The sequence below is a fragment of the Arvicola amphibius genome, chromosome 5, assembly GCF_903992535.2.
Source record: "Arvicola amphibius chromosome 5, mArvAmp1.2, whole genome shotgun sequence".
NCBI lineage: Eukaryota > Metazoa > Chordata > Mammalia > Rodentia > Cricetidae > Arvicola > Arvicola amphibius.
Window position 1 is genome coordinate 13,110,928 of NC_052051.1, and position 16,546 is coordinate 13,127,473.

Below are 16,546 nucleotides of genomic sequence, written 5' to 3' on the forward strand. Positions count from 1 at the left end.
AAAGGCACACAGCTGAAGAACTCCTTAAAGTCAGGACACAAAAACAAAGTAGCCCAATTGTTGCTAGCTAACACCTTTTGTTCATTGGTGATCAAAGGAGTTGATTAATTCCTTGTGCCCATTTCTGCCCTCAGTCTCCTGATATAAAAACTATTGATGAATGGTATGCATCCTAAAGGTTTCAAGTAGAGCTAACTGATTCTTTTTAAAAGTTTAGATTTCTGAGTCCTTTAAGATTCCTTGCCTTTCAAGGCAAATAATAAAATGATTGGTCCTTTCTTTGTAATTGCAAAATGCAGTCTGCCAGTAAAAGACCTGACTGAGAAGAATATCTTGCTTGCCCACATGGTTAATCTATAATAAGTTGCTTGGGTTTGAATGAATGTGGGTTCTTGGGATAATTTGTTTTTCACCTGTAATACATGAAATGTTTAATCATGTAAGGGATATGAAAAACAGGCAATTTTTAACTTGTATTTATTCATTGAAAAACAGAATGTAACCACACTGTAATTTTTATATTGCCTGAAAGATTTTGCCGGGGTATATAAGCTAAAAGGGAAAGTATATAGAGAGAGTTAGAGGGAGTTAAAATGGGCAAGAAGGAAAATATCAAGAATGAGAGAATTAGGAGGGGAACATCAAGAGAATTAGAGGGGAAACATCTCGAGAGACAGAAGGGACATTTCTGGATAGATATTTTTTAAAAGAGAGAGAGAATATAGAACACGAATGAAGAATACAGAAGAACGAAGACAGAAACCATCCAGAGAGACTGTGTGAACATTTTATTCCTTTACTGGCTCAGATAGAAAAGCCTTAGTATCTGCCAACTCTGCGGATTCCCTTTGAGCCCTGCGTTGCTGGAGGCTGATTCCCCAGACAACGGTAAACAATAAATGCACATTTGTACAGAAATATAAATCACCTTGTACATCTTTGTCCAAAATAATTTATTTTAAAATGCATGTATTTGTGTGGGAAAACCTTTTGTCTACAGAGTGTTCCATAAACAGTCAGTGTGCAGTTGGGGCTAGGCGACAGACGCGCGGATACACATCTCCAAAGGTCAGATATATACCAGAACCCCTCCCTCCATCAAGGCCACGAACAAGTGTTTGCTGAACTGACTAGAGTGGAAGGATTTTCACACACACCCCGTTTTCTGTGCTGTTTTCAATATCCCGGCTACACGCAGGAGGCACCTTACCCCCTGACCCCACAGTTCTCATCTCCAGAAAAATCAGCCAAACCATAGACCACGCCCTGGTCTGCAGTGTCCCCTAACCTCTGGGATGTAAAGACACAGCCTGGTATTTCCTGTGAAGGCACTGAATGCAGGACCAGTAAAACACATGGTACCTTCTGCTGTCTCCATCGGACACACGTGAGGATGACCCAGCAGCCCAGAGGAGGGAGAAATGCGGCAGAGAAATTAGGAGGTGGCAACACGGGTTTTTGTATTTACCTAGTTAGACAAGGTTTAAAGCCAGACTGGCCTAGAATGCTCAGTCCTCTAGCTTCTGCTGGTTGGAGAAGATGAAGTCTGAGTATTGGCTATTAGGATTACACTAATTGTTTATTATAAATTAAAACATCTTTTAAAAAGTAATGGCAGTGCTTATCAACCAATCTGCAGAAATCTTGACCGTGTGCCAGTCAGCTCTGAGGAGCCAGCACAAGTTGAATCCAGCACACCACTGACTATAAATTAAATATCTAGAAAAAGAGCAAGGTCACTGGACCAGGCTTGGAAACCAGAAGGGTGTGGCTTACACTGCCAGTGAGGCCAGCTACCCAGTGTTCAGCAACCAACTCTGTCTTTTTTATGTCCTTATGTGACCTCTGACCTAAACCACTTGCTAAACTCCAGCTGACTGACCCCTTACAATGCCACCAAAGGAGGTGTCCTGCGTAACACAGAGAGCAGAAGCCCCCAGGACTCCTGAGAGAGATGGGGTAAATCAACATATCCAGAAGGGCACAACTCTGCCCATTCTACAGGTGGAGAAATTGAGGCTTGGGGAGTCAATAGCACCCAAAGTAGAAGTAATAATCACCAACACCAGTGAATCCTTCCAAGCCCTTCTTTCTTTCTTCCTTCAAAGTCCCCTGACCTACCCTGGCACTTCCCACATGATGGAGACTAGCTCTTGCATTCCAGGCTGCTAGACTCTCAAATCTAGGTACACTCCCTACTAATAAAGCTTCTGTCCCAGGGCCACGTGACAGGACCCTCACTGAGTGTTTATGTCCCTGGTCTGAGAGTTAGCAGCGGGCTAGTCCAGGCTTCTTTGGGACACACGGGGACAACTGAGACCAGGGTTATAAAGCCATCTTAGCAACAGCCTCTCCCCAGTCAGAGTCCCAGTGCCTGATAAATATCCTGGACAGGAGGAAGGGAGCGACCAAAACAGGTTCCTGATCACTAAGACCCTGGCAAGTGGACAAAGAAGGCAGAGACTTGCAGCCTCTGCTGGCTCAGGGCTGGTGAGGAGGGACACTTCCGTCCCAGGTCATCTGAGAAGCCCTTGGTGAAGAGAACAAAGAGAATGTTACTACAAACAATACTCCATGGGAACCCTGACGTTTGCAGCTAGACCTTCCAGAGTCCTCGGGATCTCACACCCAAAAGGAAGAGTTGGGGGTTCATCTCTCACCCAGCAAGAGGCACCCTCTAGGGCAGGGGTCACTATGGAAGGAAACTTGGATCATGAGTTCCAGGCCCTAGCAGATGGAGAGCTGGAACTGCAGAAACCAATGTACCAGCACCTTCCAAGCAGATGGGGCCCTCAGGAGGCTGAGGAGACCTCCAGGCGGTGGTACTGGATAGTGCTGGGGTTCTGCCTGTGGCCAAAGCGCAGAGGGAACCTGCCAAGAAAACCATATGATCAGAGAGCCGCAGGCCTGGGACCTCTCCGCCCCCCACCCCAACCCACTCCCACCTCCACCCCTACCCCCTGCAGGAAGCAATGGACCTCGCTGCCCCCACCCTCTTCCGCCCCTTCCGATTCCTTCCTAATGTATCTACCTCTGTTCTCCAGAGTGCACAGCACTTCCGGGCTGGCTGTGTCTCCATCCAGTCACTGTGCCCTTTCTAAACTCAAAGCCAGACCCTTCCATGTCCCTGTGAGGATGTGTGTGATGCTTGTACCACTCTTCAAACACCAGAACGGCCATCACACCAGCCGCCAGCCGCGGCCTCTGCTCTTCCCTCCTCCTGAACATTCTCCCTCCCCACCCAGCTCTGAACCACTGGCCTTCTCCCCACTCAGGTAACAGCTCCATCACTGGCTGCCCTTGAACTCCATGTCACTGATAACCAGGGTGTGGCTGCCACTGTTCCGGGCACCAGAAGAAAACCACTGAATGCCACAGGACCCCACCTGCCTCACCACAATCAGGGTCACCATGTACCTGGGGAATTCTCAGTACACCTCCATGCAGCGGCTCAAACACCAACACCCTAGCTAAAGGAACTGCACCCTGCCCACATCGCCCATCAGCGGTCTGCTCTGGGAGGTCAGCTGACCCCTTCACCCTACCCCACCCCCACCTGTTCCTTTCAGCTGCAGGCTGGCTCAATATTACAGGGACTTAAAAACCCCTTCAGGCCATTCCAGAAATAGAACAGGCAGCCAGGAACCTCAACTGCAAGAAAGGTGAGGGCATTTTCTTGTTGTTGTAGCACCCTGTTGCTTGTCTCCCCTCATTTCTGCCAGAGTGCTAAGATTCTGAAATCCTGTTTGTGGCCTCCATACTGGAGTAATCTAACTCCATCTGGCTGATCTGACCCTCCCTCCCTCCTCCAGTCCCACGGTGTGTGTGTGTGTGTGTGTGTGTGTGTGTGTGTGTGAGAGAGAGAGAGAGAGAGAGAGAGAGAGAGATCTCATTCCTTGCCAAGGTCAGACAGGCCCCCTCAGGGTCTTTGCACTAGCTACTGCCCCCACCTAGGAATGCCCCCTCCCCATCTTTCCATGACTGCCTCCCTCCTCACCAACTGAAGTCGCATCTACTCAGAAAGGTCCTTGTTCTCACTGAGCCACAACCCCATCCTCTCTCTGTCCCTCTCTATGCCTATCTCGCCTCCCAGCAAGATCCGCGGCTTCATTTTCCTTCTCATTAAATACCATCAGGTTAGGCCGCTCTCCTTCAGTGGTCTATTGCCTCATTTTCTGCCCCTTCCAAACTCGAACAGCAGTTCATTGAGGACAGTACCTCGCCAGGCTTGACCTCTGCTGCATTCGCAAAGGCCTCAGTCCCTGCCGGGGACATAGCTGCAAGGACTTAATATAAACGCCAAAGTCCGTGACTCTAAGATTTGGTGGTTTTCAAGATTCCAATACTCTGTGGTTTTGTAATTAATTTCCAATCCCCTGTGAGAGCCTGGCATGGTGGCGAGAAACTGGCAAGGATGAGGTCGGCTTGAGCTCCACAGCAAGCCCCAGGCTAGCGTGGACTACATGGCAGGACCCTGTCTCAAAAGCAAAACGTAGCTCAGGGGTTGAATGCTTGGTTACATATGCAAAGCCCGGATTTGGTTCCTTCACGACACACACACATCCAGGGGCTGAGCCTTGAGGTCAGTGCAAAGTTGCTGTCAGATGGTGCATAGTAACTGAAGGAAAATGGCTTGAGGACAGTGGCAGCAAGGCAAGAGGAGATAGGAGCATCTGGCCAAAGGAAGGGGAAGGAGCCTGAGGTCCTGGAGGTGCTAGAAGGCACCGTTCTAGCCCCCAGCCCCATCTGCCACGTACCTGTTCATCTGAAACTGCTGCTCTATCTCCGCCAGTGACTGTCCTTTTGTCTCAGGAACAAGCAAGTAGATGAAGGCTAGCCCCAGGACAGCAGTCAGCCCATAGATCAGGAAGGTCCAGGCCAAACCAATGGCACCTTGGGACACAATGTCAGGAGTGTGGGCCAGGAGCTGAGCACCCTGCTCTTGATGCCCATGCCACCCAAAAGGTCCTAGGGTGTAAACCCAATAGTTCACCCATGCAAGGGCCAGGGATGCCCAGTTTGCAGAATGGCTGACAAGTCACTGGCTGTCTCTGAGGTTGAAGCCACCAACACAGTAAGGGCAACTTGTAAGGAGGGGAAAGTCCCTCAGTCAGAATGCCTGGGTGGAGATGTAGCCAGCTGCAGGGACCAGCCACAACAAAGGTGGCTCCAGAGCTTCTGCTCCAGAAGGCCACAAAAGGTCACTCTGCAAACTGACCTACAGCTGACTGGACCTGAGCCAGGAGAACAGGAAGACAGGGGCCACTGCTCCAACCCAGAATGGAGGGCTCTGCCCAGGGCTAAGGTCCACATTGGAGATGACGCCAGGGGTCTCTAACGTCAGCCCATGACAGGGTGAGGGGCCTTGACTGAAGGGACTCTGTAGAGGGGGAAGTAAGGTTCTGTGTGGGCGCCTTTCTCTGCCAGCCGACATCACCCTCCCACCAGCTTCCCTGAGCAGTGGGATCTGCCCCTTGGGCTGTCTGTAGGGCCAGGCTCCATCCTCTGACACCTGGCTAGACTTAGGAATGACATTTTTTCATCTGTGCAATGGGGCTGAGGATAGGGCAGGACTCACCATGAGTCCCTCCTCTCTCCCCTCCCTCCCCCTTTTGTCTTATTCATCCATCCGCACAGAAATGTCTGGAGGCAGGGGCAGCCAGGAGAAAGAAGGCTGGGAGACCATCAGGAGAGTGGCTCCTCCAAAGTGTTCCACAGTCTCAGAGCTAGACATTGAAACACTTGACCATGGGGAGCAGAAAATAACCCGATCCTAAAAACTGCCCAGAGTGAAGAAGCCCTGGGCATCAGAATAGCACTGGCCATTGACCCTGGGCATCAGAATGGCACCGGCCATTGGCCCTGGGAGGGGCAAGTGATCTTGGTGGGTCAATGAGGGCTAGGTCCAGGACTTGGGGTGCACTAGAAGCCTGCTGGCAGCCACCTTTATACCACAAGGTGGGAATGCTTGTGAACAAAGGCCCTGGATAGCCAGGTTAGGGTAGTGGCACATGCCTTTAATCCCAGCACTCAGGAGGCAGAGGCAGGAGGATCTCTGTGAGTTTGAGGGCAGCCTGGTCTACAAGAGCTAGTTCTAGGACAGGCACCAAAGTGACACAGAGAAACTCTGTCTCAGAAAAAAAAATGACCCTGGGTGATCAGCAGAGTTAAGAAAGAGTGAAGGACAGTCCCTGAAGTAGGGAAGCTCACGACTGGCTGTGTGAAGCCACACACCCCACTCATTTAGGTAGTTTGAGACAGAATATTCCCTCTGGGTTCACAAACTGGGCTGCATCAGGTTTCATGCCACTGTGACCCAGCAAATTTGGTAACTTTAGCTCTGGTGAAAACTGTCCCTAGTCTAGACGGACGTGGCCCGGGGATGAGGCCAGAGTACTCACCAATGAGATCGAGGAAGGAAAGACTGATAAAGAGATTGGCCGCCCAGTTGAAGCTGCTGCAGAAGGCGAAGGCTCTCCCTCGAATCTCCACTGGGTAAATCTCACTGAGGACCAGCCAGGTCACTGGGGCAAAAGCAAGAGAGTTTCTGGGCACTCATGAACTAGACAGGCTAGCTCCTGTCCTTGTTAGCTGAGCCCGTGTCACAATCTCGGTCCCAGATTCCCCCAGCCGCACATCGCCACACCCCTGCAAGAATCCCATGAGTGGCTACACTCTCAGGTTCCTAGGACACAAGGCATTCAGTGCCAACAGAAGAAGGGTCCTAGGCGAACTGGTATGTCTGGTTTTTATCTGATTCCTCTCAGTTAAAGCTCTTCTGATGCAGCCACTCAGGGATAGATCCAAGACTGAAAGAGACCTGAAGTTTAAAATTTGGTGATGGGGCAGGAAGCTTAGGTTTCAGCCCTGGAGGAGCCCTTTGGTATAAACAAGGAACCCCGAAGCCTCAGTGGTCCACTGCTAATGCGCATGTATCCCTAGACGGATAAGGCCCACTAAATGGGACAGAAGCCTCTGGATTTACCTCCTACCTGGTCCAAATCCAAAGGAGAAGGCACTCACGTAGACCATCATGCAGACTAGCGCAGACCAACATAGCAGGGTGTGCTTCAAGATGGGACCTGGGGGAACTGGGGAGGCGGCATTCAGAGCTGGTCCCAGGGACACTGTGGTGACTGGATGGGGCTTGGTTCTCTCAGTTATTGGCAGGACTGGTTGGTTTTGGTCCTCACTGGTGCGTAGCACTAGTGATGGAGATGAACCCTTAAGCAGACCCGAGCTTTGAGGCAGGTCTATCTGCCGACTGGCGTTGGATACGGTCAGGCAACCGGGGCCTGAGTCCAGAGACACAGCAAAGCTGACCAGGCCTATGCCACTGACAGACAAGGCCATAAGAGCACACCCAGAGAGTAGAAGGGCTCTACGACCCGCTCGGTCCACCAGCCCCGTGGCAGTCAGGGTGGCAGCCACCTTCACAGTACCAAGCCCCACGGAAGCCAGCACAGCTGAGGAGCCTCCATGAAAGCCTACGGAGCGGAAGATGGTGGAGGCGTAATACAGCACGTTGGGCTGGCCTGTTAGCTGCTGGAATAGCACCAGTCCCAGTCCCACTACGGTCCGGCTCCGCATGCTGTCCCGGGTCTTGAAGAGGTCCAGAAAGGTGTACCGTGGCTTCCTCAGGCCTGGTTTGCTGGCCTCCCCTCCCTGGAGCGGGATGAGGTCTTGGTGGACCGCCGTGCCCTGTGCACCAGCAGGGAGGAAAAGGAGGCCGAGCGACTGCAGGAGGGCAGGTGCAGCCGCCCAGCCAAACATGTGCCTCCAGCCCCAAGGGATGCCAGCCAGGACATAGTTGAGGGCATAAGAGAACAGAATGCCCACAGTAATGCCCACCTCATAGAGAGACACCAGAACACCCCGCTGCCGCGGTCCCACCAGCTCCGAGACATAGATACAGCAAGCCATGGAAGACAGCGAGATGGCAAAGCCGACAGACGAGCGGCCCAGGAGTAGCCAGGAGAGGGAGCCGGCCAGACCCAGAATCAGGCTGCCAGCCAGCAGCACCACATTGCTCCCCAGGATGGTTCGTTTCCTGCCATAGCAGTCAATGAGGAAGCCCCCAAACAGGGAAGCGAGGAGTGCACCCAAGAGCAGACTGCCCACCAGGAGCTCCTGTTCCAGGCAACTCAGCCCGAAGTCCAGCTGCAGTGGTAGAAGGGCACCAGATATCACAGCCAGTTCATAGCCAAAGGTCAGGCCACCCAGCAGAGACACGGAGGCACAGAGCAGGAGGACAGGTGGGCGATGGCCTGGAAAACAAAAGTGGCAGGGTAGGGCTCAGGCTGACTCCCACCCGAGGGTCTGTGTATCCCACCCTCCCTCTGTCTATCAACCCTCCATCTACGCGGCTGTCTACTGTCCAGCCACCTGTCTTCCCTCCCTCCCTCCCTCCTTCTATCCTTCTTTCCTCCCTCTTTCCCTTCCTCCCTTCCTTCCATTGACACATCCATTTATCTTTCCATCCCTCTAATCATCCAGGCAGACATCTATTTACTCTGCCTGACTCTGAGGCCACATCCTCCCTCTCTCCATCTATCTATCTATCTATCTATCTATCTATCTATCTATCTATCTATCTATCTATCTCCAGTCAGCCAATTACTTCCCTTCCCTTCCTCTCCTTCCTTTTTTCCCATCAACTCATATATCTATCTATAACTTATACCCATCCAGTTGTCTATCCATTCACCCATCCACTCATCTATCCACCCACCCGCTCATCCATCCATCCATCCACCCACCCATCTATCCATCCATCCACCCACCAACCCATCCATCCATCCATCCACCCACTCACCCATCCATCCACCCACCCACCCACTCATCCACCCATCCATCCACCCACCCACCCACCCACCCATCCATCCATCCATCCACCCACTCATCCACCCACCCATCCACTCACCCACCCACTCACCCATCCATCTATTCACCCACCCATCCACCCAGACAGTTGTCCTCCCTCCCTCCCTCCTTCCCTCCCTCCCTCCCTAAGGACCAGGCTGTTGTCAAAGCTGTGCTTGGCATTCACAGCCGTGCTCTACCATCAGCAGCATCACCCACGCAGAACAGAGAGGTTACAAAACCATGTTCTCAGGGCCACAGTAAGGGGTGGAGCTAAGGTGGGGTGGGAGAGCTTTAGAGCTCTGGGCTGATCTGCAAGGGTGAAGAGGCAGAGTCTAGCAAGGGTGAGTGATAGGAGATGAGGTGGGAGAGGCTGACAATGGCCAGCTCATGAGGGTCACTAGGACATGAAAACTCTCAATCTTAGGGGACAGACCTTACACAGGGAGTGAGGTAATTGTTGGTCTAATTTTTAAAGAATTGATTTCAATATTTTATGGAGTTGCTGAGTAAAGTGGATGGAGTCATCTCAACGTCTAGTTACTCCTTTTTGGTTTTTTTAAAGACAGGGTTTCTCTGTGTAACAGCTGCCCTGGAACTCACTCTGTAGACCAGGCTGGCCTCAAACTCACAGAGATCTACCTGCCTCTGCCTCCCGAGTGCTGGGATTAAAGGTGTGCGCCACCGCTGCCCAGCTACTCTTTTCTTTTTCTTTTTTTTTAAGTTGGGGGAACTAAAGGGAGATACAAAGATGCTTTAATATACATAGCAAGGAGGACAAGACAATATATTAGTCAGAAGAGAAAATTCTATTGTATAGCTCACCAACTATGTGACACTAGACCAGTCTCTTCCCCTCTCTGAGGACTCTCAAATTGATCAGGCTGGCCTCGGACTTCTGGGCTTTATGACAATAAATTACATCTTCAAATAAGGAAACCAGGAAAAATCGCAAGAAAACAGCTCCAAGGAATATGCGGAATTGATGAATTTAAAGGAGATGTTAATGAAATGGTGAGGGATGGGAGAGTCCAGGATTGCTGGCCACTAAACCTGGAGGGTTTGCACAGGGTGAGAAAGAAAATGAGACAGCAACACAAACATCGGGGATCATAAAGGGACCGTGAGCAGAGACACTGGAGGAAAACAGAGAGCAGTGGCCCGGTGTTTGTCAGCCATGATCTCCCCTGCCTCTGTATGCTGTGAATATCATTGGTTAATAAAGGAACTACTAGATGGGCGGTGGTGGCACACGCCTTTAATCCCAGCACTCGGGAGGCAGAGACAGGCGGATCTCTGAGTTCGAGGCCAGCCTGGTCTACAAGAGCAAGTTCCAGGACAGGCTCTAGAAATTACAGGGAAACCCTGTCTTGAAAAAACCAAAAAAAAAATAATAATAAAAATAAAGGAACTACTTTGTGCCTATAGCAAGCTATATGGGAAACAGAGCTAGGCGTGGTGAATTTAACTGAATGCTGGGAGAAAGGAAGTGGAGTCAGAGAGAAGCCATGTAACTGCCCCACCAGAGACAGACACTGGAACTTTAGCTGGTAAGCCACAGCCTCGTGGCGATACACAGATTAATAGAAATGGGTTAAATTGATATGTAAGAGTTAGTCAATAAGAAGCTAGAGCTAATGGGCTAAGCAGTGATTTAAATAATATGGTTTCTGTGTGATTATTTTGGTTCTGGGTGGCCGGGATGAACAAGCAGCCCCCTCCAACACGCCCCCACCTCAGCTTGTCAGCTATGATCTCCCCAACCCTTAGCTCACATCCTCAACGTCAGTAGGTTCTACCTTTAGATGGGCAGGAACACCCCACCTTCAGAACCCTGATCTTCCAGATCACTTGACCCTAACCAGTTAGAACTGGATGCCTTCCTAAGAGTCAAGCTGCTTTTTCTTGCCAAGCATGTTTTTCACAAATGGATTAAGTTTGGGGCTGCCATTTTGATGTCCTCCCTTCTATTGTGATTAATAATAATCTTACTAACTCATGTGTTTGGGAACTGCCACATTGGCACTGAAGTTGTACAGGTCATTCTTATGTTGAATTCATACATTTAAACATAGATATTTCTGGAAGCATCTAGAAGCAGCCAGATGCATCTGTCACTCCCGCCCCCACACACTGGTGATGTGATAGCCAGATTTCCTGAGCGCAGTCCCTGGTCCCGGCACGACTTTGATCACCAAGCTTAATAACTCATTTGTGTCTCACCACAACTTTATGAGGTGTGTTTTGGAATTACCTATGAGGGAATTAACTAATGACCAGAAAAAGGCAAAGCCGGTAGTCAGCACTCCTGGTTAACAAAGGCTATGTGATAGGACTTTGTTCTCTCACTCCTGCCTTGTCCCAGCTGTCAAACAATTTTGATGCAGAGGCAAACATTCATGAGAAAAAAGTCATCCCAATTTCCACCCTCTTCCTTATCCCCACCCCCACCATCCTGCCACTCATCTTCCCTGCTCCTGACGAAGCAAGCATCTAAAGATCACCGCTTGGCCCCACTGCCCTCCCCTCCCTTGGCCCTGGAGCTCACTCTCAGAGGTTCTGCCAAGCTACGTGAGGTGACTGTCATGGCTTATACATGAATTGGCCCCACAAAAATCTCATGTTGTTGGGGGACTTGAGCCCTAGCTGACGGTGTTATTCGGGAAGTTTCTGGAAACATTAGGATGTGGGACCTTTTTGGAGGAAGTAAGTCCCTGCCTCCCTCTCTCGTCTCTACACTCTGCTTCCATTCCACCACAAAGGGAAAAGGCCCTTCCCGACATGCTTCCACGACCATGCCATTATCCCCTCCCGCCATGTGCTTCCATTACAACGTTATCCTGCCTTTAAGCAGTGAACCAAATATTAAGACTATGGCACGAGTGGGGACCATGGCAGGTCCCCTCGTGGGTGATGACCACGGGCGGGAGAGACAGATACGCCATGCAGGCAGAGTTTGAGTGCCAAGTTTATTGAGAGAAGGGTAGAAGGGAGGGATATGAGAGAGAGAGAGAGAGAGAGAGAGAGAGAGAGAGAGAGAGAGAGAGAGAGAGAGAGAGAGAGATAGTTTTTTGGAAGTGATTTCAACAATATCAAGCTGGTTGTTACAGGAATTTCAAGGCAGTCCAGCCTGAATGACACAGCTGTTGCTAGCTGCTTTTTGCCAGGTTTACCGTGAGGAGTTGGGAGCAAGAGCTGAGCAGCCCAGCCTGAGAAGCCTGTGTAAAGTTGGAGCTGAGGAAGGCAAGGTCTCTGAAGAGATTCACACCATTAAAAAATAAGCCAAACGCACTGTACTGGGACAATAGGTAGGAGAGTTTGTGGGCATCTCAGAAATCCACCAAGTCCCAGCCACGGAATCAACAAAGCTAGAACTTAATTAAACGGCTTTCCTTGGGGTACCGAGAGCCCTTGGGGGTACCGTGCTGGCCCAGAGCCACCTAGGAAGCGGTTTCTTCAGGGTTTATATCACCACAGTCAGCTGGCCGGGGACCCTGAGGCCACTGCAGTGGATCCCAGAGGACCCTGCTGCCCCTGGAGCTGATGGCAGAACATTGGTGTGGAAACCCCAGGAAGTTAGAGGTACCAAAACTGTGAACCATACACCAAGGAAAACCACAAGGGAGCCCACGCAGACAGAGGCCTGTGGCCGTTGATGGAGACAAGGCTGCTCAAACCGGTGGAAGCTCCCATGGTGACACCATGAGTCCCAGATGCCAGACCTGAATCTCCAGGAACTACTAGTTACCTTCCTGGGTTTGAGTCTTGCTTTGGCCCAGTTTTTCCTTGCTAATCTTCTGCTCCTCCCTACTAGAATGAGAATGTTTATTCTCTGGCATGACCGTCAAAGAATGGACCTTTCTGAACCTCATTATCTGTAAATGAGACACTAATTATATCACAACCAGTGTCAGCTCCTATGACTCTCCACTGAACAGCCTCGGTAGGGTTTTAACAGACAGTTCAGGGTACCCACAACTTAAAATCTCCAGCTTCCCCTGTCATTTGGAATAACATCCAAACTTCTCCTCACAGCCCTCGGAGCCCTGCACAGTCTGTGCCTGTCTTCTCCCCTAAGCTCCCTGACCCCACTGTGCATTCCTGCCACCTGGAAGCTCTTCCCCCACGTCTCAGCAAAACCCACCTCTGGGTAAGGTTTCGGGTCTGCCTTGGCTCCCTCTGCTACCCAAGGAACACACCACGGGGCTGCCAGAACCCTGTGTGTCACACAGCATCTCATTCACTACCCCCAATTCCTTACCTCTAAGACCGAGAGCACAGTCTCCCTTGTTTACTGGGTATCCCAGCCTGTGTGTGTGTGTGTGTGTGTGTGTGTGTGTGTGTGTGTGTGGCCTGAACTATATGCCCATTGAAGAACGAGGGACTGACTATGGCTCTGAGTTTCTGAACTCAGAAAAGTTAACAGAAATCTTGGGCTCCTGCTGTGGCAGACCTGATCCCTCTCCTCTCACTGGAGTTGAACCCAGCCCAGGAGTTCTGGCTAATCCTTGCCTGTCAATGTCCTGACCTAGGGCAGTACCCAGCACTTGGGTGCTTAGCAACCTGCTGGCTGGCTTGGCTCCTGGGCTATGGCCCAGTCTGTAGAACTGTAGTCTCCCCAGAGTTGCCTGCAAAGCCCCCGGGGAACCTCAGCACCCCAAAGCGACCCTGAATGCAAAACCATCCCAAGCCCTATCTGCAGAATCATCTCATTGGGACTCCTGGGGGCTCCCTGAGGCCAGGCCACTCCCCGGGAAGACGGATTGACTTGGGGAGGGGCGCCCTTTCCTACACTGGATCGGGGAAGTGTGTGTGGGGGTGCGGGTGGGTGGAGGCCCAGGCCTGCAGTTCTCCCAGCCCGGAGCTTCTAGGCTCCTAGGCGACTTACCCATAGCTAGCGAGCGCAGGCTGCTGGCACGTCCTGGTCAACTGCCTGCTGTAGCAGTGGCGAGGAACTTTCCCCACGGCTGGGGCCTGAGCCCTCCCACCGCCGCCACGTTGGCCAGCCTGAGTCTGGGGGGCGGGACAGAGGGTAGTCTGGGACCGCCCCGTGACAGCCAATTCCGTGGCTGCCCTATAAGGGAACTTACTTCAAGTTTCCCTGGGAGGGATTGTCACTCTACAAATAGTTTCCACAGTCACTGTGGCCCACCCTTCCCTGGCCTTCCCAGTGTATACACACACACACACACACACACACACACACACACCCGCACACACCCTGTGTCAGGCCTCTCCCATGTGTACACACACACCACACCCCCTGTGACAGGCCTCTCCAATGTGTACACACACACACACACACACACACACACACACACATACACAGAGCACCTCTGAAATCCCAGGCATTTAGCATTCACTCTTCATGGAAGTCTGGGCACCAGCAAGCCACAGGAGCACTAGCCTAGACTTGGGGTGGCCCAAAGGACAAGACAGACTCACTCCTTGCTCCTTAGGAGCTTTCTTTCCAATGGCAGAAGAAAATGAGTTAAAGAAGTCAGAAGGGCCGGCTGCATCAGGAAGGGCGGCACAACACTAGACTGGGCGCTGGGCCAGGCAGTTGGGGACAGCTGGGTCTGTCTAAGGAGGAGAAACTTCAGCTGGAGCCTGATGGACCAGGCCCAGGGGACAGCAACGGAGCCAGTGGGGTACAAAGGAGCATCACAAGTGAAGGCTGGGGATCTGGAACCTACGAGTTCAGAGAGGTCAAGTGGAGAGGAGTCGATGGGCCAGGGAAAGACAACCCCAGACAGTGGGGCAGGGCCATGAATATGGGGGACAGTGCTTTGCTAGGCAAGTGCTCTATCCCTTAGTATATCCCAGTCTGGGAAGGAGGAGTTCTATTCCAATTGATGGGTACAGGAGCAAGGCTGGGAGCTGGACAGCTGGCAGGAGAGATGAGGCTCTTTGGGCTCAGGTAGCAGTTGGGATGGAGACAAGCGGGCAAACCAGAGGAGATCTGGTAAGGACTTAGACACTGGAAGGGGAGTGCCATGAGGCTGGGAAGGGAGATCAAGGGTTCCGTTTGTCGCTGTATGACTTTGGACATCCATATGGAGTCAGGGGGTGGCTGACCCTGCACCTAGGCTGGGGACAATGTCACTAATTCTCACTCCAAAACCACATGCGGGCTCAGCACACAAGTGAGCACAGCCTTTCGCAGCCTCCCGTGTTCACACGCAGGCTTCCATGCTCATGTATTCACCCTAGCTCAGCCTCCCTAGTAGACATATGTACTTTCTCCAAGTAGGTCCAAGTGTCACGGACACAGACACATATCTTGGTGTCGACAAAATCTTCTGGGGCAGGGCCCTTTACAGTCTGAGAGGAATGGTGGTGAGGGCAGTTTGAAAACATGGTCCCATGTTCTTCATGTTCTCCCTGGTGTATGTATACCAGGAGATTGCCCGGAGTAGCAAGCTATGAGACTACTGGGCTGAGGCTGGAACACCAGGATGCTAAGCCTCCAGGTGGGTCTGACTAACTGGGCATAGTGGCACACACTCACTGGGAAGCTGAATTAAGAGGACCGTGAGTTCGAGGGCAACTCAGGCCATGTAGGGAGTTAACACAGCTAACAAAGCTGTCAGCCATGCTGTGAGGAAGCCCACACTAACAAAAGTGACCTGAAGATGACCTCAATATACAGCCATAGCTTCTGCTCGTCTCCAAGTCAGCCTCTGTGAGATGCCCGCAGGCCCCCTGGAGTCCTGACCAGACCATGTCTTAGATACCATGAAGCAGTGACAGACTGGATTCAAGGGTCCCAGATCCCATGCTCAAGTATAAGAAATGGTTGGTTAACTGGGCGGTGGTGGTACATGTCTTTAATCCCAGCACTCCGGAGCCAGAGGCAGGCAGATCTCTGAGTCTGAGATCAGCCTGGTTTACAGAGTTAGTTCCAGGACAGCTAAGGCTATACAAAGAAACCCTGTCTTGAAAAATCAAAAGAAAGGAAGAAATTATTGGTTAAACTGCAAAGTTTTAGATCAAATTGTATAGCAATAATAACTGGACTGAAAACTGAAACCATTGAGTGAAATTACTTTTGAAAATTACTTAACTGTTGGTGTTTTGCCTCCCTGTTAATCCCGCCACAACCTAAGGAGGTAGGAACTACTCCAATCGATTCCCATTTTGGAGACAAAAAAATTGAGGCCAAGGGAGATGGTGCACTTGCTTGAGTAAGCCTAGGTACTTTTGCACTGCCCTGGCCAAATCAACCAACAGAATTGACCTATGAGAGGGCAGGTTAGTTTGGCTCATGGTTTAGGGGGATTTCAGTTCATCATAGTTCGAAAGGTATGGTGGAGTTCATGCTGATAGAAACCCATGTCAGAGACAACTCTGACCATGACAGACAGGAAGCAGAGAGCTCTGGGCCAGAATGAGTGATGGAATTACTTCAAAGGTTCCTAGCAAACTACTTCCACCAGCAGGCCTCACCTCAAGTCACCACAGTCCTCAAAATGGCCGACAAGTTGGACATTCAGATGTGAGCTTGTGGTGTGTGTGTGGGGGGGGGCATTTGGGATTCTAACCACAATGAGTTTCTGGGAAACAGAGCTCCTGATGCGGCCCTTCCAACCGTCCTACCATACCACTGTTCTGCACGCAATTCCTCTTGGCCAGTCCCATATGGCAGCTCTTCCTTCCTCTGTGGAACTGTCACCGGCCAGTT

The 16,546-nt window shown here is 51.2% G+C and overlaps 1 protein-coding gene across 1 annotated transcript; it reads right to left on the reverse strand.

Moving 5' to 3' along the window:
* Nucleotides 1-983: 983 nt before the first annotated feature.
* Nucleotides 984-13,863, reverse strand: Slc2a10 (solute carrier family 2 member 10). The gene is made up of 5 exons (XM_038331016.1): nucleotides 13,751-13,863; nucleotides 6,993-8,267; nucleotides 6,402-6,524; nucleotides 4,758-4,893; nucleotides 984-2,871 (listed from the first exon to the last, which is right to left on the reverse strand). Exons 1-5 carry the CDS (start codon nucleotides 13,752-13,754, stop codon nucleotides 2,793-2,795), a joined length of 1,617 nt encoding a protein of 538 aa, XP_038186944.1. The 5' UTR covers nucleotides 13,755-13,863; the 3' UTR covers nucleotides 984-2,792.
* Between the last annotated feature and the right edge of the window lie 2,683 nt (nucleotides 13,864-16,546).